This window comes from Phyllopteryx taeniolatus, chromosome 4 (assembly GCF_024500385.1).
Source record: "Phyllopteryx taeniolatus isolate TA_2022b chromosome 4, UOR_Ptae_1.2, whole genome shotgun sequence".
NCBI lineage: Eukaryota > Metazoa > Chordata > Actinopteri > Syngnathiformes > Syngnathidae > Phyllopteryx > Phyllopteryx taeniolatus.
In genome coordinates, this window is record NC_084505.1 from 9,736,630 (window position 1) to 9,761,921 (window position 25,292).

The 25,292-nt window shown below is 40.3% G+C and overlaps 1 protein-coding gene across 2 annotated transcripts in view; it reads left to right on the forward strand.

Annotated features, from left to right (window-relative positions):
- Positions 1–25,292, forward strand: part of LOC133476222 (cytoplasmic phosphatidylinositol transfer protein 1-like) — a 67,167-nt gene that overhangs the window by 35,378 nt on the left and 6,497 nt on the right. Inside the window, exons 2-8 of one of the 2 annotated variants that reach the window (XM_061769338.1) lie at positions 6,921–7,069; positions 10,134–10,222; positions 11,473–11,480; positions 12,464–12,535; positions 19,317–19,412; positions 24,745–24,900; positions 25,125–25,188. In XM_061769338.1, coding sequence (XP_061625322.1) covers positions 6,921–7,069; positions 10,134–10,222; positions 11,473–11,480; positions 12,464–12,535; positions 19,317–19,412; positions 24,745–24,900; positions 25,125–25,188 — 634 coding nt within the window. Of the gene's footprint in view, positions 1–6,920; positions 7,070–10,133; positions 10,223–11,472; positions 11,481–12,463; positions 12,536–14,602; positions 17,622–19,316; positions 19,413–24,744; positions 24,901–25,124; positions 25,189–25,292 lie in introns of those variants that run through there. The other variant, XM_061769337.1, reaches the window with a different exon arrangement.

The window sequence follows — 25,292 nt, forward strand, 5'->3', positions numbered from 1 at the left end:
TGATTAAATGATAGACTTTGGCGCTAGTTTGCCAGCGTTAGCGGCTAGCAGCTACCTACCAGAGTGCCCGGCTTGCGACAGCCTGCGGACTTCTGTTCCGAGGCAGTTTAATTGGCGAAAATTAATCTGCACACTTACCTTTGATGCTGACAGCCTGACACAGTTGCAGTTCCCCCGATCCATTTTTAACATACTAGGCTGGCTCACAGATATGGATAAGAAGATACGAATGCCCATTTTGAGCTCCGTGCCGACGGCGACGCTAAATTAGGGTAAAAGGGCTATCACTATGGAATGTTTTTAGAATCGGTTATCTTATAGATATCTGGGCTCGAAATTAACTTTTAAGGGCAAGTGCCTTCAAATTTTTGCTTGCCCGTGGCAAACTTGAGCTTGCCCTGCTCGGTCAATTGCGCTTAAATGTTTGCAGGAAGGTTGACAGTACAGGTGGGGCGCAGAGGTGAAAGCAGGAAAACCGAAAAACCTCTTTTTCTTGCTAGCCGAGTCCTTCTCAATAGGCTTTAGTAGTTTCTGTGTGATTTTCCCACAGTTTTTTGTGGATGACATCTTCACATGATATATTACCGTGCACTTCTATCCACATTCATCCAATGCTTACATTTGTATACAGTACCTCCAAAACCATATTATTGCTGCAGCAATAATCATGCTATGCTATCAAATAATAACAAAACTGTCCATTGAAAAATTGCCTGTTCACTAATTTAACAGTATTTATTGTCATATTGGTTTTTAATTTATAACATTAGAAATTGTTGTTAATCTAACTAACATTAAGTTACTGCCTACTAAGGGCCTTTTCACACTGCACTTGGCGATTCGTCTGACGCCCTCGACTTTCCCATTCATTGTGTGTGTGATGAGTGGGCGTCAGCATGTTTTGAGGTGAAGCCGAGTGTCGCATCAACGCAGAGGGCGTCTGACGCTCTGCGTCGTGTCATCGGTTAGAAAATGTTCTACTTTGGAGCTTTGACGCAGTGGTCAAAAATCTCCTCCGCGGGGCTGGGGAAGTGATTTCTGAGTGCTATTTTGGCAGACTTGTATAGTAAACAGCAAGGGGGAAATAGAGGAAGGCATAATAATTGCGGTGTCCCACTATCCTGAACTTTGGGCCAACAGAAAAATGATATACTGAGACGTCTATGCGGGAGGCTTTCAAACTCCCTTTCAAAGCTCCCTGCTCAGCCTGAAATAGACCTTGAAGCACTCTTCCTGGAACTAGAAAGCTCACGAACGAATTTAAATTCCGAAATGCTGCGTCACCTCCTCCTCCTTCAAATAAGCAAAATTAGGTCTTTCTTTTCCAACAATGATAAATACATATTGCCAAGTTGCGGTCCACTTAGGGGGAAAGCCTCCCGACTTCCTTCCGGGCTGTTGCGTCACCACTTCCAAATATGGGATGGCCACACCAACATTGCCGCCGTTGTCGTCGTCCTTTCACACTGAGCAAGTGCAGTATGAAAAGGCCTTAACAGTGACTTATTTGCTTGAGTCCAAAAATGAAAAGTCAAGTCAGACAGGCAGGAACACTCTTTACTCATTCACTGCCAGTCCTCCATATTAACATGGATATTTGAATTCAACAACCGTAAATGGCAGTGATTAAAGGCAAGCAGGTTTAGAAACAGCCAAGTAACAATAAATAAAATAATTGTTGCCCTTCATCCTATCAGAGACTCTTCTGTCACATAACACACCTGACGCTTTCCTCCACCCGTTCCAAGCTGCTTGGACCCGTTTCTTCACTTCCGTGCCACACTCACCATTGCTCTGGACGGTTGATACTCTTTTCACCTCCAAGACATTCTTAGCCAACTCTTCTTTTAAAATAACCCCGACTCCATTTCTCTTCCCATCTACACCATGGTAAAATAATTTAAACCCTGCCCCTAAACTTCTAGCCTTACTGCCTTTCCACCTGGTCTCCTGGACACACAATATATCAACCTTTCTCCTAATCATCATGTCAACCAACTCCCGAGATTTTCCTGTCATAGTCCCAACATTCAAAGTCCCCACATTCAGTTCTAGGCTCTGTGTTTTCCTCTTCTCTTTCTGCCGAAGAACCCGCTTTCCACCTCTTCTTCTTTGACTTCGACTTCGACCCACAGTAGCTGAATTTCCAACAGCGCCCTGCAGGTTGACGGCGCCGGTGGCGGACGTTGTTAACCCGGGCCACGACCGATCCGGTATGGAATTCTTTGGATGAACGCTCATATTTGTTTGGCAACGTTTTAAGCCGGATGCCCTTCCTGACGCAACCCTCTGCATTTATCCGGGCTTGGGACCGGCCTACAGTTTGCACTGACTTGTGCCCCCCATAGGGCTGCATTAGCTCAGCTCAAAAGTACAGTGTATTTATTATTTGAATTTAATTTGATATTTAATTTCCTTCGTATAGAAAGAAGCCTTGTAGTATTCGTCTCCGACCTTTTATTTTCGTATCATGCAAGAAGCTAAGATTAAACAAAGTGGCTCCACTTTTCACACCTCTAGGAATCTGTGACTGGATAATCATATCAGTGTATTTGTCATATTAAATTGTTTAATCATAATGTCCTTTACACACGTGATGGCAGACTATTATAGGACTGCCGAACTGAACGCAAACACTTCTGCAGGTTTTCATCATGTGACCATAACAGCAAGTGACATTTTGGCCACCCACACACTAAAACCAAATAAAGCACTGAGTTAATTTATTTCAACAATGAACTCTATTTTTATGCTGTCACTGTTATTGTTGTTGCAATTTTACATCTTACACAGCGAAATAGAGCAATTAATATCACACAAGAAAGGTCCCTGCTTTCAAGTTACAATCTGAGTGTTTCAGATTCAGTGATCATGGGTAAAATGGTCTCGCTGTTAGGCAGCAACTATGCTCCCAGAGGGCAGCAATGTGTCCTATTACAAGTTCAGTTTGGTGATTAGCAAATCCATAAATGTGTAGACTGCGTCACATTGATATTCAAGTAGGGAGGTGTGCTGCCAGTGAGTGGAGGTTTATTATATTACAATATGACGAGGCCTTCAGGAGCTGTTGTGTGTTTTATCAATGTATTTATTTGGTGCTGTGTTGTAATGATGACAACCCACTTCATTATTTTAAGGACAATAACAAATCAGAGTGGCTTGTCAGATAAATCAAATAAGGCCAAGAAAAGCACTGGCCTCTTTGTTTTTTGACTGAAACGTGATTATCCTGTGAAGATTCCAGATAGGAACAAGCCAGTAGTACTTCATTATTGCATTAATCTCACAAGTGATTGCCTGTTTTGCTTGAGTGGCTGCAAATAAAAGAGCTGTTCAATCAGTTTATACAAGCTTCCATTTGCCATTGTGTAATCTTTCACTAATGCGTTTTTGTGGCTAAGCACACTGTTCAAATAATCACGTCGGCACTCATAAATGTATGCGCATCCTTGTGATTTTTAGGTGATGACGCTAGGGACTGTTGATGTCCTGATTAAATGGACATTAAATGAGGCTGATGTCATACTATTTTTTTTTTTTTCACCAACTCTCCCCTTTGTCCTCCTCACACTCAGTTTGTCCTCTGCATCAGCGTCCTTCAATCCCTCCTTTCTAAGTGTGAAGAAGAGTAGAGATCAGCTGCATTATTCACAGTTGCTCTGAAGTTGGCAGCGTCACTCTTGTCACAGCTGATTTTAGAAATGCATTCATTGCGTTTGGGGCTTTGTGAAAGTGATGATGCTTCATTAATGGAGCCAATGTGACAGATTGGCTACAGGAGAAGGGTGTGAGGAAAAGAGTATTTAAAATTGTCTTTATCAGTGCAGGATTTATCATTGCAAGATCTATTAAGAAACTAACAAAAAATCCAAAAATTAACCACTTCTATGGATTTCATGTGTAGGGCTGAGCGATATATCATTATCGTATCGATAGCTAGATATGAACATTAAAGATATTAATATTGAAGAATCAATGATATCAATTATGCATATACAATTCGGGCAGTCGTGAATTTTTTTTGTTTGTCCTTAAATTTACTGCTTATGCCAGCCCATTTACACACCTCATTTCATGGTTGCTGTCATCAACAGCTAAAGCCAGCCAATGACAAACCTCCGAGGCTCACCCAAGAAAGAGAGAGACACACACATACACACAAGAAGAATCATCTTTTATTGTCATGAACATGCATGCATGCACACGAAATTTGTTCTCTGCATTTAACCCATCACAGCGAACACATACACATGTTAGTGGAACACACTGGAGCAGGGGGCAGCTGAAGCGCCCAGGGAGCATTTCGGGGTGTCAGTGTCTTGCTCAAGGACACCACAGCCGTGAGTCCGGGGGATGTTGGCGGATGGTCCAGTCGGGGTTTTGAACCTTGGTGGCAGGCGATGATCTTTACCATTGGGCCGCTTAACCATTGGGCTGCCCAATGGTTAAGACAATGTACACACGTACGCGAACTACAAACACAGTGTGAAAAGAAAAGTGTGTGTGTGTGTGTGTGTGTGTGTGTGTGTGTGTGTGTGTGTGTGTGTGAGAGAGAAGCCGGAGCAGAATCTCCACGTTTGATGGATTTAGTGGCAAAAAATAAATTATCCACACTTATTTGGAGATATTTTGGCTTTAAAAAGAGGATCTAAACCAAAATGAGGTGTTGTGCAGATGGCAAAAATTGCGACAATGCGAATCAACTTTCGCCGGCTCAGAAACATGCCAAGAAAATACTTGTGCATGCAGGTCACCAACTACCCTCCCTTAGGGCGAATTTTCAATGCAATGAACAACACTGTAAACTGTGAGAGTTTTGAAGCCAGACATGGGCAACAAGCTAGCATTTCTGTCCCAGTCTGTCACCCTGTCCCAGCTTTTTTGGAATGTGTTGCAGCCATAAAATTCTAAGTTAATGATTATTTGCTAAAAACAATAAAGTTTATCAGTTTGAACATTAAATATCTTGTCTTTGTAGTGTATTACATTAAATATAGATCGAACATGATTTGCAAATCATTGTATTCTGTTTTTATTTATGTTTAACACAAAGTCCCAACTTCATTGGAATTGGGGTTGTAATTCAGTCATTTAAGTACCTTTTTTTATTTTCCTATATTTAAGATCAATGTTAATGTTCAAACTGTGCATAATGTTATAGTGACTTACAATACTATTGGACATACTTTTTAGGAATAAGCATGTTGGTCTCAATCCAGAACATTAAAAAAAAAAAAAAATAAAATGAAATATTACCTTTTAAAAGGTTATTCCTAGTTCCTTGTTGTGATCATTGTACAGTATGCAATGTGCAGGAATCCTTATTTTTGTTTTCGTGCTGTCCACAAACATGGAATGTACTGACACTTTACCCCCAATATCTTTGCATGGTCGTAGGCACGCATCTCAAAGGGGCATGTCGTATATATATTCATATCTACAGGTGGAACGTTTTCTCGCTAAGCTTGAATGTATCCCCGCCGCTTAAAATGTCTCTTAAAAAAATGTAAATAAAAATCAGGAATGTTGAACTGCATTCTATATCCAGTATAGTAATGCACATTGATATAAAAAAACAGTGACTATAATCTGAGTGCCATTTTATAACGAGTTACCTAAAAAAGCTGTAATATTTGAGTAACGTGTTACATACCGGCAATACTGCAGCCAATAATGTGGTTGTAGAGCTGCATTGCAGCCTAAGAGCATAGGGTTTTTTTTTTCAGTTTTTGCATTGAATCTCATCAAATTCTACATGTAAAAAAAAAAAAGAAAAAAAGAAAACAACAAGATTGGTCAGCCTCTGTCTTAACATTATTAAAGGATTGTGTAATGAGTTTGGGAGTTTCATTTGTATACATGTTTAATGCTGCAACAAATGCTGGCGTAAGCAGCAGTTTTTGCTTGGTTCTGCATCTTTCTCACTATCATCTGATGAGCTGCTGGAACTAAAGGTATTTGTTGTATTGATCATTGCCAGAAACTGAGAATAAATTACTTGAGAGATTTGCAATGCAAGCTGGGTGCTGAGTTGAAATGTAATTCAGCAGATGATTGTGTTGTGTTTCCCCCCTGACAGCATTTCACAGCACAACTTCATGACAGGTAAAGGTCAGAGGAAAAAGAAAGCAGCAAAGGGAGTGTGGTGGGTTTAAATTTCCATCTGCAGGCCTCCTGCCCTGCTGTTTTAAAGCGTGTTAGAGAAAACAAATCTATCCATGTTTTAAACTGCTCGTCCACATAAGGGTCATGGGTATCTGGAGCCAATCCCTCTTGACGGGGAGAATGTGCAGACCCCACACAGAGATGTTCCAACAGAGATTCAAACACGCATTTCCTGACTTTGGCAGACGTGCTAACCACTATTCCACCACGAGAGAGATAATAAAAATAAAATCTTCATAGTATTATTTCAGATAAAACTAAAACATTTGTCGATGATTATGTAAAGGTTCTGTTTGTTAATCATTTAATAAAATTTAAAAAAACATTTGAAACTGAACAAGTCAACCATGAGTTCAACTTTATCAGGTGTCGCTACAAATCAGAGGAGAATTAAGAGGAGAGTCTTTATATTCTCACTATTATAGCACGCACAAGTATCCCATGATGAACGGTGGGAAAAGTCTGTTGTTGCTGTTGTAACAGCTTCAAACACGGAGCAATTGTCCTTCTGGTCTATCAAGTGCTGTTGTGCGTTGTGTATTGTTGTTGTTTAGTATCTCTGCAGGCTCTTAGTCTACCCATGGCTTGTAATACCAGTGCCTTGTTTTGCTCGAGAGCAGCCCGCCAGTTACTAGCCATCAAACATGGGCCACCTGTTCCAACTGTTTGAGACCAAACATACTATTATATGTTGCCTTGTTTCCAGGATATATTTTATGAGGTGAAAATCTATCCTTTCTTTCTCTGTCTTCCAGTACCGCATTGGGCAGCTGTACATGATCAGCAAACACAGCCATGAGCAGAGCGACCGAGGAGAAGGTGTGGAAGTCGTCCAGAACGAACCGTATGAGGACCCCATGCACGGGCAGGGACAGTTCACAGAAAAACGAGTCTACCTCAACAGGTCAGTCGCTTCCACCTCTCCCGATTGACTCAAATCTACTGCGTTGTAGTTGTGTAGAAAACAATGACAGTATTTTGCTCTCATTGTTGGTTGTCACTTGTGTATTGTTGACTCTTCTCAGAAGCCAATGGTCCTCAATTTGCTTTCCCTGATGTATATGATAAATATTTTTTCTTAACTAGTGTCCCCGCTCCAATAGACACTCTCAAATTAATGCCTTCATTTCCCCTAGTATAGTTGCAACTCTATCTCACTTCATAGGTAATGGTGTTCACACATTGAGTTAAATGTTGAGCCAATTGGAACTCTGTTGCGAACCAAAACAGCACGTATTGAGGCATAGAAAACAATTCTTAGAGGAATTGAAGTGATTCTTATCACACGTTCTAAAAACATTCTCTGCGCGGTATTAAAGATGATCTCTCGTTATCGGAGGAGAGTTTCTTTTCTGGCAGTTTCCGTTCCAGCAGACTGACAGCTGGTCCCTCCACAATGTTGTGGGTCTCATGGCCATATTCCAGGGAGTTACATGCCTTTAGATTAGTTTCGTACAGTCCACCAAGGTTCATTCAGTTTTGCTGCATTTTATCAAAAATAGTAATTGTATTTTGTATTTTAAGCTCCACTTACACTTGAATTAAATAGGGTAATATATTATTTCAATCATTGTCATTGTTATTATTTTTTTAGAATGCACCTCCCCTAAAAAAATGCCTTTATATATCTTTAAATTGAAATTGCCCACTCCTCTAAAAAGTGCCAGTGTCTACAAACAAATCTCTTTTCCACAGGTAATTACAAAGGATATCTGTATCATAGCGATACAGTCAGCCTGTCTGTGATACTGTATAATACCTTAGTTTAACGTGCATTAAACCAGCGAACTACAGTATGATGGAAAAGGAGAGAACAAGGGCAAGAGAAAATAGGTGGACAGAGATGTTGCAGGCGACTGATTGGAGCACGATCACCTGTGTCAGCATTCACCATGCCGGAGGATCCATTAATGCTGACTGGGCACAGTGCTGCCCTGGAGGAGCAAAGTAAAAGCTGAAGAAGTTATTTCTGTTCAAATACTGCCATTCAATATTATTTTGTATGGAGAATACTTCCAGTAGCACAATGATGTGGGGGGAAAACAACCACTTAATGATAAGTTAATGATGCCAAATCCTTAACAATGCTGAAGGACAGTTTCCTAAACCCTTCTTAAAAGCAGTAGTTTGAAGGGAACAAAGACTCCTCGTGTTAAAGTTGTTTAACTTGGGCAAAGTTGCCTTTCTATTGACTTTTGTATTTTCTGAGTTAAAAGTAGATTCAAACTAGTGTTATTAGCATTATAAATGTTAAAGATGGTGAACAATATTTCTGCCAAATCCTCCCTTATTTTCCGGGAGGGGGTTGACTGTTCTACCAAAACCCACTTCTCTGGCACTCAATTAAACATTGAAGCATCTTTTACCAGTCTGACCTGGAACATGCCATGCCTGCTGTTGTTCTGTATTTACCTAATTCCATCCAACTTCAGCATCGAATGGATGTTGGTCCTACCAGTAACTGTCACTAAGAGCAGAGTGAATGGTTGAGTTTATTATTACGTTAAATGATGCCGTTTGTTTTTTGAAACACTGGTTTCCGTTTAGCTTTTTAAATGTATTGTTGTTTTTACCAGCCATGTCGTAAAAAATGGGCAGCTGCTCACCCCGCTTGTAGGCTTGGCCACACATTTGCTGGCAGACATATTTAACTGAGTAAAGCAAGAAATGGGAGAAATCAACAGATGGAGGTGTAGGCGGAGTGTCTGCTCCTAGCACAGAGATGAAGAGAGACCCAATATTATACAGTGCATTAGATGCATTAATTCCACATTAATTTTAATTCGCAGTCAGTGTCTTTGTCAGTCAAAGGAAGTGCAGTTGGAAGCGTGCTACATTTGATACATTGTGCATTATAGAGTCATGTACAATCTAATGAGATCCAAATCAAGTGCTGTATAAAATATAATAGATAATAATATAGACAGTATCATCCATCCATTTTCTGTGCCGCTTATTCTCACTAGGGTTGTGGGAGTGCTGGAGCCTATCCCAGTAATCAACGGGCAGGAGGCGGGGTACACCCTGAACTGGTTGCCAGCCAATCACATTTAAACAAACAACCATTTGCACTCACATTCACACCTATTGGTAATTTAGAGTCTTCAATCAACCTACCATGCATGTTTTTGGGATATGGGAGGAAACCGGAGTGCCCGGAGAAAACCCACGCAGGCACAGGGAGAACATGCAAACTCCACACAGGCGGGGCCGGGGATTGAACCCTGGTCCTCAGAACTGTGAGGCAGACGGAATAGACATTGACTGCCGACTATCATATATAGTAATATCATTTAATTCATACAGTTCTGTTCTATGCCACTGCAAACTGATAATAAAGGTATTATTTTCACTTTATATGTTAGACAAAAATATAATAGAATATATATCTATTTTTTTAAATATAATATGAACCTTTCCTATTCATATTGCTGCACTGTTAATTTTTATAGTAAAATCTACCACCTCATTCAGTGCACCCTAACTACAGCCCATATATTGTAATTGTTTATATTTTACACCTTTCTAGAAGGCCTAGGCAATAAATAAGTTTTGTAAATGAATGAGTTTATTTGTCAGTATCAATAAAATAAATACATTATGATATATCTTTAGTGGCTTCAGTTGTTCATTGTGCATCCCTGCTGATGTGCCTTGCTGTCACTAATAATTTTTATAATAATTATAATTATTAATTTTATTTATAGGCGCAGGGCACTCGAGGTCCCCGTATAAACACAAACATAGTTAAAAGAAACAAGCAAGCAACATGTGTGCAGATAGGGTGGGGCTAGTTTACTAAGGTGCGGTCAGTGTTGCCATATTAATTACTTCAAAATTTTTTTTTTTTTTTACTAACTTTTTAACTGGGCTGTGAGCAAGTAGAACAAGATGACTGCTTTGTATACAGAAGTAATTTGATCCTTAAGCCTGCTTCAGCAGCACCTCAATGCTTTCTGTCTCTGCAGTAAACTTCCCAGCTGGGCTCGAGCAGTGGTTCCTAAAATCTTCTACGTGACAGAGAAGGCATGGAACTATTACCCTTACACCGTCACAGGTGAGCATGTTACAACCATCAGCGTCTATATTGACTCTTACACTCTAGAACACAGGGGTCAAACTGTTGGCCCGGGGGCCAGATCCGGCCCGCAACATAATTTTATGTGGCCCGCGAAAGCAAATCATGTGTCGACTTCATGTTTCTTGTGAAAATACCAAAATTGGTGTCTTTACTTGTGTAATGTTGAGATATTGCAAGCATTTTATGTTACCAATCACCTTTTAATAGTTGAACATTTTTTATTGGCTTCTGATTTTAAAACTAGTTATCCATCAATTTGTTGTGTATATGTCATTATATGAGACAATATTTTATATGGGTTCACAGTCATAACGGCCCTCCGAGGGAAGCCATAACTACAATGTGGCCCGTGACAAAAATTAGTTTGACACCCCTGCTCTAGAATGTAACTTCTGCATTAACACTTGCACAATTTTAGATTTCGGTTTACAGGAAGGGACAGTAATCTACCTAATAAACTCAAAGTGGAAAAGTGCATCACTGTCATTACCCAAATAATAGGAGTTCTCACTTTAGACTCTTCTTTTAGTGGGACATATTTTAATTCGTATATAACAAATTACACATTCAAATTCACACCAATGGAAAATTTTTACATTTAGTTGGGCAAACATGCATGTTGTTGAAATGTGGGAGGAAGATGGACTACCCGGAGAAAACCCACACAAGAATGGGGAGACCAGCCAAACTGCTTCACACCGTGCTACCTACAGAAAACAGTAGACTATTAAATGGACAAACCCACGCTAATAAAAACAGAACCCCCTTGTTGACATTATTAAATCATTCATTTATTGAGACACACTGCTTATACGGAGCATCCCCCAGTACTACTATGAAGCTACAGTACATGGTGCCAAGTATCTGCACACAAGGGTATTTGATGACCTTTGAGAGAAAAGGCTGTCAAACAGTGCCTGCACGCTGCATCCAATGCTGACATTTAACGATTAGATTCATGCCTGTTGGTGATTCAGTGATCACAGCGTCACAAGTGACACTTGTGCAGCCTCCAGCCTGTGTTCCTCACTTGGCCTCAGTTTGCCAGCAGAGTGAAAACATGTTACCAACATGAAAATGTATTCAGCAGACTGTTTATTCATTCATGCAATTAATTCAATGTAAAAAAAAAATATGTCAGGTATTTGCTAAGCTGTGAATGTTTAATTTTCTGTTTTTGTTGTGCTTTTCTGGACATGACCTGATGTGTATCCTCCACCCTGTAGAATATACTGTAAGTATATTTCTTACATTTTTGGACAGGTATCAAATTATACCTTATTTGTGCATGAAGATAAAAGAGAAAGAGCTTGTTAGGCAATATGTTTTTGTCAGCTTGTTCTTATAAACTTCTGAAACTAAACACATTGGCTGCATTCTGTTTTTTTCTTGGTTTTTTTTCTGCTAAAACCTAAAATAGTAGCAGTGGGAGTCCGGGACTAATTTGCCCTGCGTTTATAACAGTACTTGATGCAACTATCGTCTTTTCATCCCCCTCCTTATAGGATAACATAATAAATGTCCAGATGTCCGACTATTTGTCTGCGACCATTCCTTTTTAGCTGTTTGCAAATAACTTCAACACATACTTACAGTATTCTGATCACTTGAGAAGACTGACTTACTATTTTCGAACAATTACAATAACCTTGATTTTGGAGTCATTCCATGCAGAGAAAATAATTCATTTCCCCTCAAGAATAACGTGATGCATGACTGCAATAATGACAAAGAGGCATTGTCACCGGTGATTACTTTATAGAAATATTGAAGATTCGTGGTATATTATTGGCCTTTACTTTGCATCTGGTGTCTATTATGTAAATGACAAATGTTGACACCATGAGTCACACGTGTTTATGGGATGGAAAAGAAGACAATGGCGACACAGTGACAGAATGTCTGATATTTGTTTTAGTGTGGGTGGAATTTGCCATACGTGTGTTAATGTTGACACATTAAGGCTGAATTTACTTTGTCAGAGGACTTTGTGCCTGAATCCATCGTTGATGCTTAACTTTAAAGCGTCTTTGGGAGCGTCTCTTCTCGCCAGTAGGATTGTTTTAAAGCAGCCTTCAGCTTAAGAGCCATTTTTGTGGCAATTCATAAACTAGAGTTGAAATGTAAAACATCAGTGAATTATAGAGCAAAGAGAGAAATTAAGTTGACTTAGGCTTTATTAATGAATGCGTTGCTCTTTTTTTTTTTTTATTACAGTGCTCGTTCCTTCCCAAGTTCTCCATTCACATAGAGACAAAATATGAGGACAACAAAGGCATCAATGATAATGTAAGTGCACTCTGAATTTAAATGGTAAATGGACTGCACTTATATAGCGCTTTAGCTATACCATCAGAACAATGAGATTGTAGATATTAGAAGATTTGGCACAACTTGAGCCATTTGTATTATTGAAGACCACTTTGCATGGGATTTGAGTCTGCCAAAGAAATTGCTCCACATGTTGGCCTCCTTGCTTACTTTTTCCTTTATAACCCTCCACATTTAATTTCATACAGGCCTTATTCATAAACAATAATGCTACCACTACCTGGACAGAGAGGTCAAATAATAGGTATGGGGGGCATCCAAATTCCTCCAAAAGAGACTTGACTCCATTTTCTCTTCAGATGAATCACTCCACCGCATGGCCCCAGTGCAAGTGGCCTGTAACACTATGCAAGTATGGAAAGTATGGAAAAAGTATGAAATTTGATTTAATAAATTTCCACGTCAGGAAATGTATGGAAAATGGAAACTATTGTTTGGAAAAATAATAATGTTTCCAGGACTGTTACAGCAATTCTATTTTCCAAAACAAATAATTATGAATATCTAAAAAAAATTTTTTTGTATGAAAGCACAAAGTATTGTACCATGGTCTTTGTGAATGTTCGATTCTGATTGGCTAAGAACAGTCCATCAGTGTACATTATCGGCTGATGATGTACACTCTTCGAACGTCTCAAGTAGTTTCTGTCAAAACATCATTACATCGTGGCAAACTTGGCAACCTGACACAGTCAGACTTTCTGATAAGTACTGTAAATGTGAAGTACTCTGAGGACAGAAATTATCGAATTTAAAACAATAATGAGTGATTTCATTGGGTACTTTTTTGGTGATTACAACACCTTTGACTGGGTGCTACTGATGTATTGAGGGGAAAATGAAGAGACCGAAGCGGGACAAGGAGTTGACTCTGTAAAATTCAATCAACTCGCAGACTAGAAGGATGAAATCAACATGAAGAAAGCAACACAAAAGGTGATTAAAATGCCGAGACACCTCTTGTCACAAAAACTGACAAATACGAACTGAACACTTTTGAAAGGCATCCTGCGACAATGTTATATGTTCAGTCAAGAAAGACCGTCAACGTTGCCAGCCCGAGATCTTGCATCAACCGTCACATAGAACTATACCGAATATACAAAATAAGCAAAACTGATTTTATCATCATACCTGTGGTTGTTGTTTAACATTGTTAAATCTATTTGCTGGAGTACTGAATAGCGTTTACCTTCCCTTAGAAAGTTATGGGATTGAAATGACTTTTCATAGTCAAGCCCTCAGGCCTTGCCAGGGAAAATAAATTGTTTAAAAAAAGTTTTTGTTTTTTTTTTACTGAGAATTCTTGAAATTAGGGTCTGGAAAAAGTATGGAAGTTTGAAATCTCAAATTTGTAGGAACCCTGGTAACAACAAAGTGTGCAAATATAAAAATAAAAAAAACTCTGAGTCTCGAGAAATCGGTCATGTTGTTTTTGTGTAATCCTGCTAAAATACACTTTGTGTATATGTAACAACATTTTGTTGAATTTGGCTCAGCACAGTATTTAGAATAAAAACAAATTAATAAATAAAATCTATTGAAAATGCACATATGTGGTCCATATACTTATGCAGCATGAATTTAAATATACATAAACATTCGGTTGAGAATTACCATTGCATGAGCATTACATTTAAAGAAATTTCTAAGCAGTGAATAAATGCCAATTAAAACAAACCTCTCATTTCACGCTTGACGGCGGTACTAAGAGTCACTGGTAGTAATATTTTAATGTACTGTTTGTACAGTATGTTCTACTGTATGTATGAACTACTGTATGCTTATTGTGGTTGTAGTTTACAAGTCACTGATGGTGTTTGAGTACATTTGCCTGACTTCCGTGCAGGTCATGTGGGTTCAGTTCCCACTTAGTGATCATGTGATTCTGATTGGTTGTCTGTCTCTATGTGCCCTGTGACTGACTGGCGACCAATCCTGGCTGTCATCTGACTTTCGCTCGAAGTTGCTGGGATAGGCTCGAGTTCCCCGTGACCCTGAACAGGATACAGTAAGCCGTATAGCAAATGGATGGATGGCTTGTAGTTTGCAGTGGTGTAGAACTCATACCCAGATGTGTTCTAACAGTTCATGAGTATTTTGTTTCTATGGTCTTGTGTGAGTGTCGCTGCTTATGTCATTATTATGTCATAGTTGACCAAAATCATCACGGAAAGAAGACCCTCTGACTATAAACCAGTGGAAGATGAGGATACCTAAAAAGACAGGAAGAGAGGAATGGAAAAGTATAGTAGACGGAGAGGGAAATGAATGGTGCAGGGGAAGGGAAAATAAATGTGCATGTGGTCAGGAAGTGAGTGGGTATTGAAGTGAACCGGGTGCATTTGGAAAGGGCACATGAATTCCACATGTTCTGGCCAAATACGCGCCCACGCACACACACACGCACATTAACTTTTCGCACAATTTCCTATTAGCTAAAATAGAAAAATAAGACCTTTAAGCATATTAGTCCCACAATCGGTACATTTCTGTTTTATAACAGCAAAGTGGACAGTAGAAACACACAATGATAAGAGTGTGAAAAATCGTGATCCATTTAGTTTTCATTCAGCTCATTCATTCAATTCATTTCCTTCAATTTGTCAGATAGCATGGAGCACAGAGGCCGCCACATTTGGACTTACTGCGTTTTAGGCTTGAAGAATGCATTGCTTTACATCTGCTTAATTTCTGTGGGGGGAGGGTGGTTTTGCTAACAGTTTTTGCATATCGTTACGTTACATAAAAAAATGGCATTAGTCATTTTTTACCAAAAATATTTATCTTTTTGCCTCTATCGTCTGATGATGCTGGCCACCTCTGCTAAGATTGTTTCCATCCTCAGTTGAACAGATCATGCAATTTTGTCCCTAAAATTAAAGTGTTAATAAATATAATATATTCAGTATTCAGTAAGTTTTTTTGTTTTCTGACAAAAGTGGAAAAGAAATGACTACATTATTTTAGAAAGCCATCTCTCAACCTTCCTCTATATACGGTACCCTCACGTGTTTTTGACTTTACAGTTCTTATACACCCACTTGCCCTCTCTTTATTCCTGTGCACACATGCATGTCAACATAGCGCTCCTAATGCCACCAGTGGTCAACAACACAGTTAATGACAGAAGACAACCTGGAAGGCTAAGATAAAAAGACTGCAGAGACATTTTTACATTCAACATGGTGACAAAGCGCTGACACACAGGAAGATATGAGGATATCAACATTACAAACGGAAGCTCTGTTAGCCATGGAAGTTGAGGAAAAACAACAACTTGTCCTACCAGTAATCTTCTAATTGTAACTATTGGACTATATTAGTCAGAGCAGGGCTTTTGAACATTTTGGGTCCTGGGACCCTGTACGGGGGAAATATTTTTCAAAGGACCCCCTGATAATCGTAAAAAGGCAAACCACCATGTGTACCACTGTACCCTTAAATGCCATAGGAATAAAAACGGTGCCTATTTTAAAAAACAAAGTCATAATGTTACAGGAATAAAGTTGTATTTTTCCAAAACAATATATTATATATGTTATATTATGATATCAATGCCAAATATAATGAGGGGAAATGTGAATTTAAAAACTTTATTCTCGTAATATTACGCCTTCTATTCTGGCAAAGACTCCTTTATTCTGTTAAAAAAAAAAAAGGGCAATTACAACGTATTCTCAAAAAAAATATGCCATTTGTTGTAAACCCCACCCCAACTTTATTCATGCAGGGATGCTAGATTTGTGATGATACGTCAGAAACATATGGCAGCTTTTAATTGCCTTAAAGCTGGGGTAGCTTTGTTTCATTGGTGCATCAGTCTCCGTAAGTAGGTATGCACTTTTTAAAATTGATACAACATAGTAGTTTATTGCAATTTAGCCACAGTTTGTGGACCCCCAGTGTTTGGCGACCTCAGTTTGAGAACTAAGCCCTGCTGACTAGGCTTTAGGCAATGCAGAGAACCCTCATCTAGGACACATTGTTCAAACCCTTCCTTCACCCCGACATGCACTAGGATACGACTGCATGAGTATCTCTTGCGTATGTATGTATAAAAATGTAACAGTCAACTCTAATCTCCCCCTCAAGGCATACTGAAGGATTAATGCTGTTCCTCGAAAGATAATGACAAACAGCTTACAGATGACAAACAGCTTAATGCACACTATTCCCAAACTGTAGTGATGACGCAAATAGCTTGTTTTTCCCCCTTCTTTCCAGTGTGTACTTCATACTGTGCAACCTTAATGGTCGGCGTATTATCTAAAAAAAATTTCTGGGGGAATTTATCGGGGTCCACAAGAAGACCCTGCTATTGGGTTTAGTAATTTGGAGATGTCCATGACCATTTGAGGTGGGGTCTGCAGTGCTAAAGTTCTGAGTAGAACCTTTAACTTCTGTGGGCATTCTAACACTTTTCCTCCTTGCCATTATTCTTGTGTGGTTGAATCACACACACAACGATAAAAACATAATCAGATGAGAGAGGACAGAAAAGGAGAGGACAGGACAGGATGTGGGAAATGAGCAAGACAGTACTCGTGACGAGTGGTGCGGTGGGATGCTTTTTCTAGTGCCTAAACACCAGTAAGAACCTGAGAGTTGATATCTTAACATAACTTGTTATTATTATTGGTCCTAGCACAAACTATTATAGCCTATAGCGTGTCTATGGAACTAAATAGTGAATGAACAACATATCACATGCATGTTAGTCAACTGGTGTACGGAGTTATTGAGCCGGCACATTGAGGAAGGGTGGGCCCGGCCCCTTCCACCCGCAAAGAGAGGCCAAGCCAGCGAGCCCATCCCGCGAGGGACCCAGCCAGGTGGACGCCACCCACTCCCCAGGACCCAGAGCGGTCCCCCAGCCCAACCGAAGCGCCCCGACCAGTCCCAATGGGAGGGGCACTGGGATAGGCTCCAGCACGCCCGCGACCCTACTGAGGAGAAGCGGCTCAGAAAATGGATGGATGGATGGATGGATGGATGGATGGAAGTCACCATCAGGTCACCAACTAGTTCCCAGGCCAGTGAGGTAGGGGTCTAACATTTAGGTCAGTTTCCAAATTGTATGACCTTTAGTGCATTCCAAATTGGAGTTCCACTCCATTTAGTACAGAGCTGCTTATTCTGCAATACATGTGTATAGGTAATTCTTATTTATTTTTGGAGTAGTTTCCCTTGGTGTTTGGGGCAAAGTGGCAACAACCCTTTGTTTAGCATTCGAACGTGGATGTGACTTTCAGGTCAGGTCAGCTTTTTCATTGGCCAATTGTGCAGTTGTGACTGAGCCCTATTAATTCTAGCAACAAGTGGCTGGGCGGATGCCATTTGAAATCCTAGAAATTGTGTTGATCTACATTTCTTTGTCCCAATTAATTATTATTATTAAATTAAATTATTATTTAAAAAACTCTTTGTTGATCAGTTTTATAAGGAATAACAATACATTTTTGTTGTCTGTGATTAATAATGTTGCACTTGGATGATTGAAATGAGAAAAAGAGGACAACAGAGACAAGGAATTGTAAAATGGTAAACCTGTCCCCCATTGTTTTCATTGTTGTGGTCACACACGCCGCACTGCTCACGACGCAGCAAGCTGGTGGCAAATCGGCGTTTGCTCCGTAGATAAACACTACTACTTAAGGGAACATTAACTGTTTATTAAATTTGCTCGCATGCGAGCTCGCGAGCTAAGGGCAAGGGCTAAAAACTCATTCGACCGCGGCGACATCGTTAAAACGTCAGCGCTCGGAGTTGTCTGTGTGTTCCCCACATAATGCGCGCACACACATACACACACACACACACGTATGGGAAAGTTAACTGTTTCTAAACCATAACCACAGCAGCACGTTATCAATATTAAGGCAGTAGTTGACTTCAGCCATCTCATTTTCAGTGTAATTTGATTGACAGGTAAAGGGCTTATATCACAGTCCAGCAGCTTGAGGGTGGGCCTACCTATCTATCTATCTATCTAACCTATCTAATCTATCTACCTAACCCACCGACCCACACACACACCCATCTAATTTTTTTTTCTTTACCTGTCCTGTTCATCTGTCCTGCGGATCTGTCTGCCTTTTGTGGTGGAAAGTTTTGCTGTGCAACAGGGGAGTTTGAAATACTTCCTATGCTCATTTTAAAAAAATCATTCTGATGTTTATTGAAAATGCAGGAGGACAGAAAAAGGGTTTTAGGGTACAGACCGAGGGACAGAACGGACAACGGGAATAGGTGTGCGAACCACAGGAGAACAATAGACAGTCTAGATATTTGACTACAAGTAACATTACAGAGTCAAATCGTGTATAATGTTTTTATTATTATTACATTTGTCAGATTCAAGTTACTGTATTTATGTGACCCCTGTGGGTTTTTCTGTCATTAACAGAGCAGTACCAACATTTTCATCTCTTTATTTATTTATTTATTTATTTAACCTGTCCTTTTCAGCTGTTAGGTCAAGCAGAATGAAGAATCTGCATCACTTTTTTGCTGGAACAGTTTTACAGTGCCACAGTGAAGTTTTCATCGGCGTGTGTAACAGTCATTGAAGCATGTAAGGCATTGTGAAGAAATAAAGACATGAGCACAGTACCCCCTATTGGGTTTTGTAAGGTGTTACAATAATTGCACAGTCCAGCCTTGATCCTTTGTTTTTGACAATTTTGAGTTGTTTTGTTATATTCCCTAATGCCAACTGAAGTGTTTGTTTGAACAGATCTTTGACTCTGAGTTGAAGGACCAGGAGCGGGAGGTGTGTTTTGTCGACATCGCTTACGACGACATCCCTGACCGCTACTATAAGGAGTCTGAGGTGAGGTGGGCGTGTGTGCATGTGTGTGATTCGTGTCTCCTGTCTGTTGCATATTATCAGCATCTTCTGGCTAGAAATGACACAAGAAAGTGGGAAAATAACTAAGACGTGTTACTGACTAATGAAAACTATTCGCCATTTTTATTATTGTTTACATTTTGAAAATTATTAAAAGGACACTGGCCAAATTAACATTTATGGGTTTGAATGATAGTAATTAATTACTTTAGTTGGGAAAGTGTCTAGAAGCTGAAAAATACACCTCTATATTGTTTATTGCACTTTGTTGGCAAAGTCTTCGATCAAATGGGCGTCCATAATGGCCGTTAATCACGGAGGTGATGTCACGAGTATGTCAACTTGCTGGTTTCCTCAGAGGCAACGGTCGTTTGAACAACAGAAAGTAATTTAAAAACAAAGAATTCCATACTGTATAGCAACATTTTGCACAGTTTGGGACACAAATAACTGTTGACATGCACAGAGATGTTGTCGGCCATGAAAAGGATATTTACGCAGACCTTTACCAGACCAAAAGCAAAGGTAGGCACGGGAAGGCAACATTTATCTATAACATTTTTTCATGTAGTCAGGACCTAAACCATTTAGTGATTCATAGACCAGGAGCATAACTTTAAAATATACTCTAAAGCTGACTGGGGAGCTATTGTAGATACTTTAGAATTGGAATAGTATGTTCTCACCTCTTTTTTTCTGGTCAGAACACGAGCTGTAGCATTCTTAGTGAGGTGCAGCTGTGTAATGTTCTTTTGGGGTAGTCCAGTCAGAAGACCATTACAATAGTCAAGTCTACTTGAGTTAAAAGCATGGATGAGCTTCTCCTGGTCTGCTTGGCACATGTAAGCCTTCACTCTGGATATGTTCTTCAGCTGGTGGGAGGCAGTTTTAGTAATTGATTTGATATGACTGTTGAAAGTTAGGTGGGAATGTATCAGAGCACCAAGGTTTCGGACTTGGTCTTTGGCTTTTAAAGACAGTGAATTCAGGTATTTACCAAGAGCAATCCTCTTTTCTTTACTGGCAAAAACAATTATCTCAGTTTTGTTGTGGTTGAATTGAAGAAAGTTTTGGCTCATCCAGTTGTTTGTTTTAGACAGTGACACAAAACCTCCGTTGAACTGGAGACACAACTGTGTGTCATCTGCATAGCTATGTTCGTCAACATCAAGGTTCTGAAGAATTTGACCCAAGGGTAGCATACAGGCTGAACAGGAGGTGTCCAAGAACTGGCCCTTGAGGGACCCCATTGGTCATTGCCATTCGATGAGATTGAACTGTTCCAATGGTTACGAAATAACTCATTTCCTCCAGGTAGGACCTGAACCATTTAAGGACTGTTCCATTTGGTCCTACCCACGTTTCCAACCTGTTCAGCAGTATATTATGATCTACTGTATCAAAAGCCGCACTGAGATCCAACAAGGTCAGAATTGACACCTTTTCCAAGTCAGTATTTAACCTGATATCATTTAGTACTTTGATAAGAGGTGATGTACTGTGATGAGTTCGGAAACCTGATTGAAATTTGTCAAAAAGTCCATTTAAGTTCAAGAAATTGCTGAGTTGATAAAAAGTTCCAAATATATATATCCAAATTAACTTTCCTGGTTGCATTCCTTAACCGAAGAGCACTGACGTCCGTATTATTGGGAAGCTTTTATTTTGAAGGTGGCTTTCGCTTCGAGATGGCGACCTATTACCGTAATGCCTAGTATGAACAAAATTAGGGGCGGCTGGCTTGACTGCTACTTTACGAGTGGAGGCTGGCTTCACCGCAGTAAAAAACGGCACCTACGAAGAGACACGCTTACGAAGCACAGTTTAAACTGCAAGCTATCAGTTATGCGGAGGAACATGGGAATCGAGGAGCCGTGAGAGAATTCAAGATTAACGAATCCATGTTTCGCAAGTGGAGGAAGCAGGAAAATGAGCTTCGCCAAGTCAAGAAGACGAAGCTGAGTTTCCGCGGAAACAAGGCGAGGTGGCCCGAGTTGGAAGACCAACTCGAGCAATGGATTAATAAACTCCAACCGCTGGACATCGGAATGGATTGTGGATGCTTGGGCTAACGTGTCTGCTTGTACTGTTGTTCGAGCTTTCGTAAAAGCCGGCATCATTTCTGAGGAGCCGCACGGCAACGAGACTGACTCTTGACAATGACGAGGGAACCCGGCGTGTTTGATGGAGAACTTTCCCAGCTGTTCATTTTGGATACAGAACATGAAGACTTTGATGGATTTGTGGTTGAGGATTGATCAAAAAATAACGTGAGTACATGGGTAGCCAGGGTACAGAGAAGGGTAATGAACAAACACTGAACAAACAAACATTAGTGAAAAGGGGATAATGTGGTGTGTAGTGGTTGTTTGTAGTGCTCAAGAAGAGTTTTGAGCGACTTGTGTGTTTAGTGTGTGTGGAAACAAGCAGAGCGGGAAAGCAGACAGATAGGAGTGAGAATTCATGCTAGTGGCATGCATGATTTTATAGTACTTGGTACATAGTTCAGTTTTGCTCCTGCTGCCTTTTTAAAAACATTGTTTTAGCATGCATGCATGCTACCGTATGTTTTAAGCTAGCGTCTGTTTTACCATGCCTGCGCCCAATAATACGGTGCACCTTATGTATGTGTTAAATACAGAAATAGACCCCGTAACTGAGACTGCGCCTTTTATTACAGTGCGTCTTATGGTCGTGAAAATACGGTAGTAGTAAAGAGTCTAGATCATAGGTCGCGATGATGTCATTAATCAACATTGATTTATTACCCATTGACCTGATATTGAATAGATAGATACATTTCCCGTAGGTGTGAATGTGAGTGTGAATGATTGTTTGTTTATATGTGCCCAGCGATTAGCTGGCGACCAGTTCAGGGTGTACCCCACCTCTCGCCCAAAGATAGCTGGGATAGACTCAAGCACGCCCGTGACCCTACTGAGGATAAGCGGTTTGGAAAATGGATGGATGGATTTTAAAAGTTACTAAATGTGCATGAAAATTCACCACATTTTCAAATTTTTTCCAACAAAAATATGAACATTTCACTGCTGCAAAGAAGAAAAAAATCATGATGAAAAAGCACAGTATGCCGTTAATCCCTCCAATCTTAGTGGCCATTTTTGAGGAAACAATCCTTTGCACCATGGTAACTGCTAGCCTAATCTAGAGAATTTTAATCAGCTGTAGCCTACAGCTACAGTACATTTAAATCTTTGGATTCATTCCATTCATCTGGAAAAGGAATGCATCGGAAAGTAAACCCCGGCATTTACTTCCGGTGTAATTCCACGTACGCGTCGAAGGTTACAATTAAACTATCTTTGTCTCGTATCGGACACACCTTTTTATATTCGTAAATTTTGTGAAAAGTGACAGAAAAACCTCTATCAATAATTCTGAAGGCTCGCTACATTAATAGAAATAAAAGTTCTCAATTTCAGCACTCAACTGTTTTGGACTCAAACACACACAGTACACACAGGAAGTGGAATTTTAGAGAAAATTTAATGAAAACTGCAGGGGAATTCGGAGACAAATGAAAACGGACTTTATTACAAAAATTACAGACAAGATATAGGGTGAATGAACTCGTGATGTGAGTGTGAAATGAGTTGAATTATAGTGTGGGAGAATAAAGTTGCGACTCGTGTGAGCTCGCTAACTTAACCCCAAATTACTATGTACCAATTTGTACTTTCTAGTAATCACTGCATTGTTTTACTCACGATCGTATATCACCGGATCTGGTCTTTCTCAGTTGTCTCAGGAGGAACGGAGGCAGGTTTAGTTGGAGAAGATGCACAAAAAGTAAAAACAAAGAGAAGCAAAAATAATATTGTTGTTCATGTGGTGGGGTGGGCTGATAACCTTTCCGTTTAGACTTGTTGCGGTCCACGCTCTTGCGCGAGGCTGCAGGTGTAACTCGTAGTAACGCCAGTAGTGTCTCTCCTGAGCCACGAGCACAAGTCAAGGCTGGGAAAACAGATAGAACCCACATGGCAGGCTTCTTAATCGGACAGCGCCGCCATTGTGGTCCAGGGTTGCTCGCGCCACGTAGTGACACACCAAAGGAAAAGGGGGGAAGAAAGGGGTTGGCCGGAGCCAACCTCCGTAACTAAAGAGAGGTTAGCCAGGAAGAGAGAGAGCAAGCCCAAGAAGAAAGGATGTCAAGGCTTTTTGTGCCAACTGAGGCGGGGGAAAAAGACCTCTTCCATCGACTCGGGTTTCCATGTTAAATTTTGTTCTATCTGCGTGACCCACGCCCTAAGTACGGGTTTAGACTCAGCATATTTTCAAATAAACAATTCCCAACTTTGAAACTGTCTCACGCATAGATCAAGCATATAAAATGATTGTTTAAACTTTAGTCCTGGCAAATCAACTACTTATTGTTCAATGCACATTTCGTACTGTTTGGCTTCAAATCAAGAGGAACAGTTCATAAAGTCTCATAGCCAGACCTCTAAAACTGACACATTAATGACATAGACATCAAGGTATACATTTAGAATATTCATGGTTTGTTTTGTTTGTTACAAACGTGGGATTTCTTCAATGTCATTTTATTGTCCACACGCAGTGTCTCTAGTCACCACTAAGGGGTGGTCATGTTCCATTGTTCAACGATTGTCAATCACTTCCTTCCCCCAATCATGCTGTGGGAGTCAAGAGGCCGGAATGCAAAGGTTATCAGCTCTTGGGGGTTGCCGTTGACAACACTGCTTCATAGGGGTATTCGCTACATAATACAGTGGTAAACATACGCGTGTCCCAGCTTTTTGGGAATGTGTTGCAGGCATCAAATTCAAAATGAGAGAATAATTGCAAAAAAAAAAAAAAACAATAAGGTTCATAAGTTTGAACATCAAATGTCTATGTCGTGTATTCAATTGAATATAGGTTGAAAATGATTTTTAAATCCATCCATTTTCTGAGCCGCTTCTCCTCACTAGGGTCGCGGGCGTGCTGGAGCCTATCCCAGCTATCATCGGGTAGGAGGCGGGGTACACCATGAACTGGTTGCCAGCCAATCGCAGGTCACATACAAACAAACAAACAACCATTCACACTCACATTCACACCTATGGGCAATTAACCTACCATACATGTTTTTGGGATGTGGGAGGAAACCGGAGTGCCCGGAGAAAACCCACGCAAGCACGGGGAGAACATGCAAACTCCACACAGGCGGGGCTGGGGATTGAACCCCACTCCTCAGAACTGTGAGGCAGACGCTCTAACCAGTCTTCCACCATGCCGCTGATTAACACAAGCGCGTGTCTGTGTGTGTGTTCATAATGCACCAATGCAGGACTTGCGATACTTCAAGTCAGAGAAGACGTCTCGGGGCATGCTTCAGGAGGGATGGAGGGACACGCAGCATCCCATCATGTGCTCGTACAAGCTGGTCACAGTCAAGTTTGAGGTGTGGGGTCTGCAGACACGTGTGGAGCAGTTTGTGCATAAGGTCAGTTTTTTTTTTTTTTTTTTTTGGAGGGGGGGGGAGTTATTAACTAATAAAGAGGTATGCTAATGAACTAATATGCAAATATGCTATTCTGATAGCCGAGCCTAGAGTTGATTGTATAGCGTGACTGTAAATGCTTTTCAAATCTCAAATATGTAAACTTAAGTATGACAAGACTGAATACTGCACAACATTACTCAGCAAAAACTGTTTCTGTGTTGCAGGTGATTCGGGATGTGTTGCTGCTTGGACACAGGCAAGCCTTTGCTTGGGTGGATGAATGGATTGGTGGGTCAATCATCCTACTGGTTACACTAGCAAAGCTGTCTGTGATTATGATCATGCATGTAGATTTCATGCACACAATATTGACAGAAGTTTTGGGAAAAATA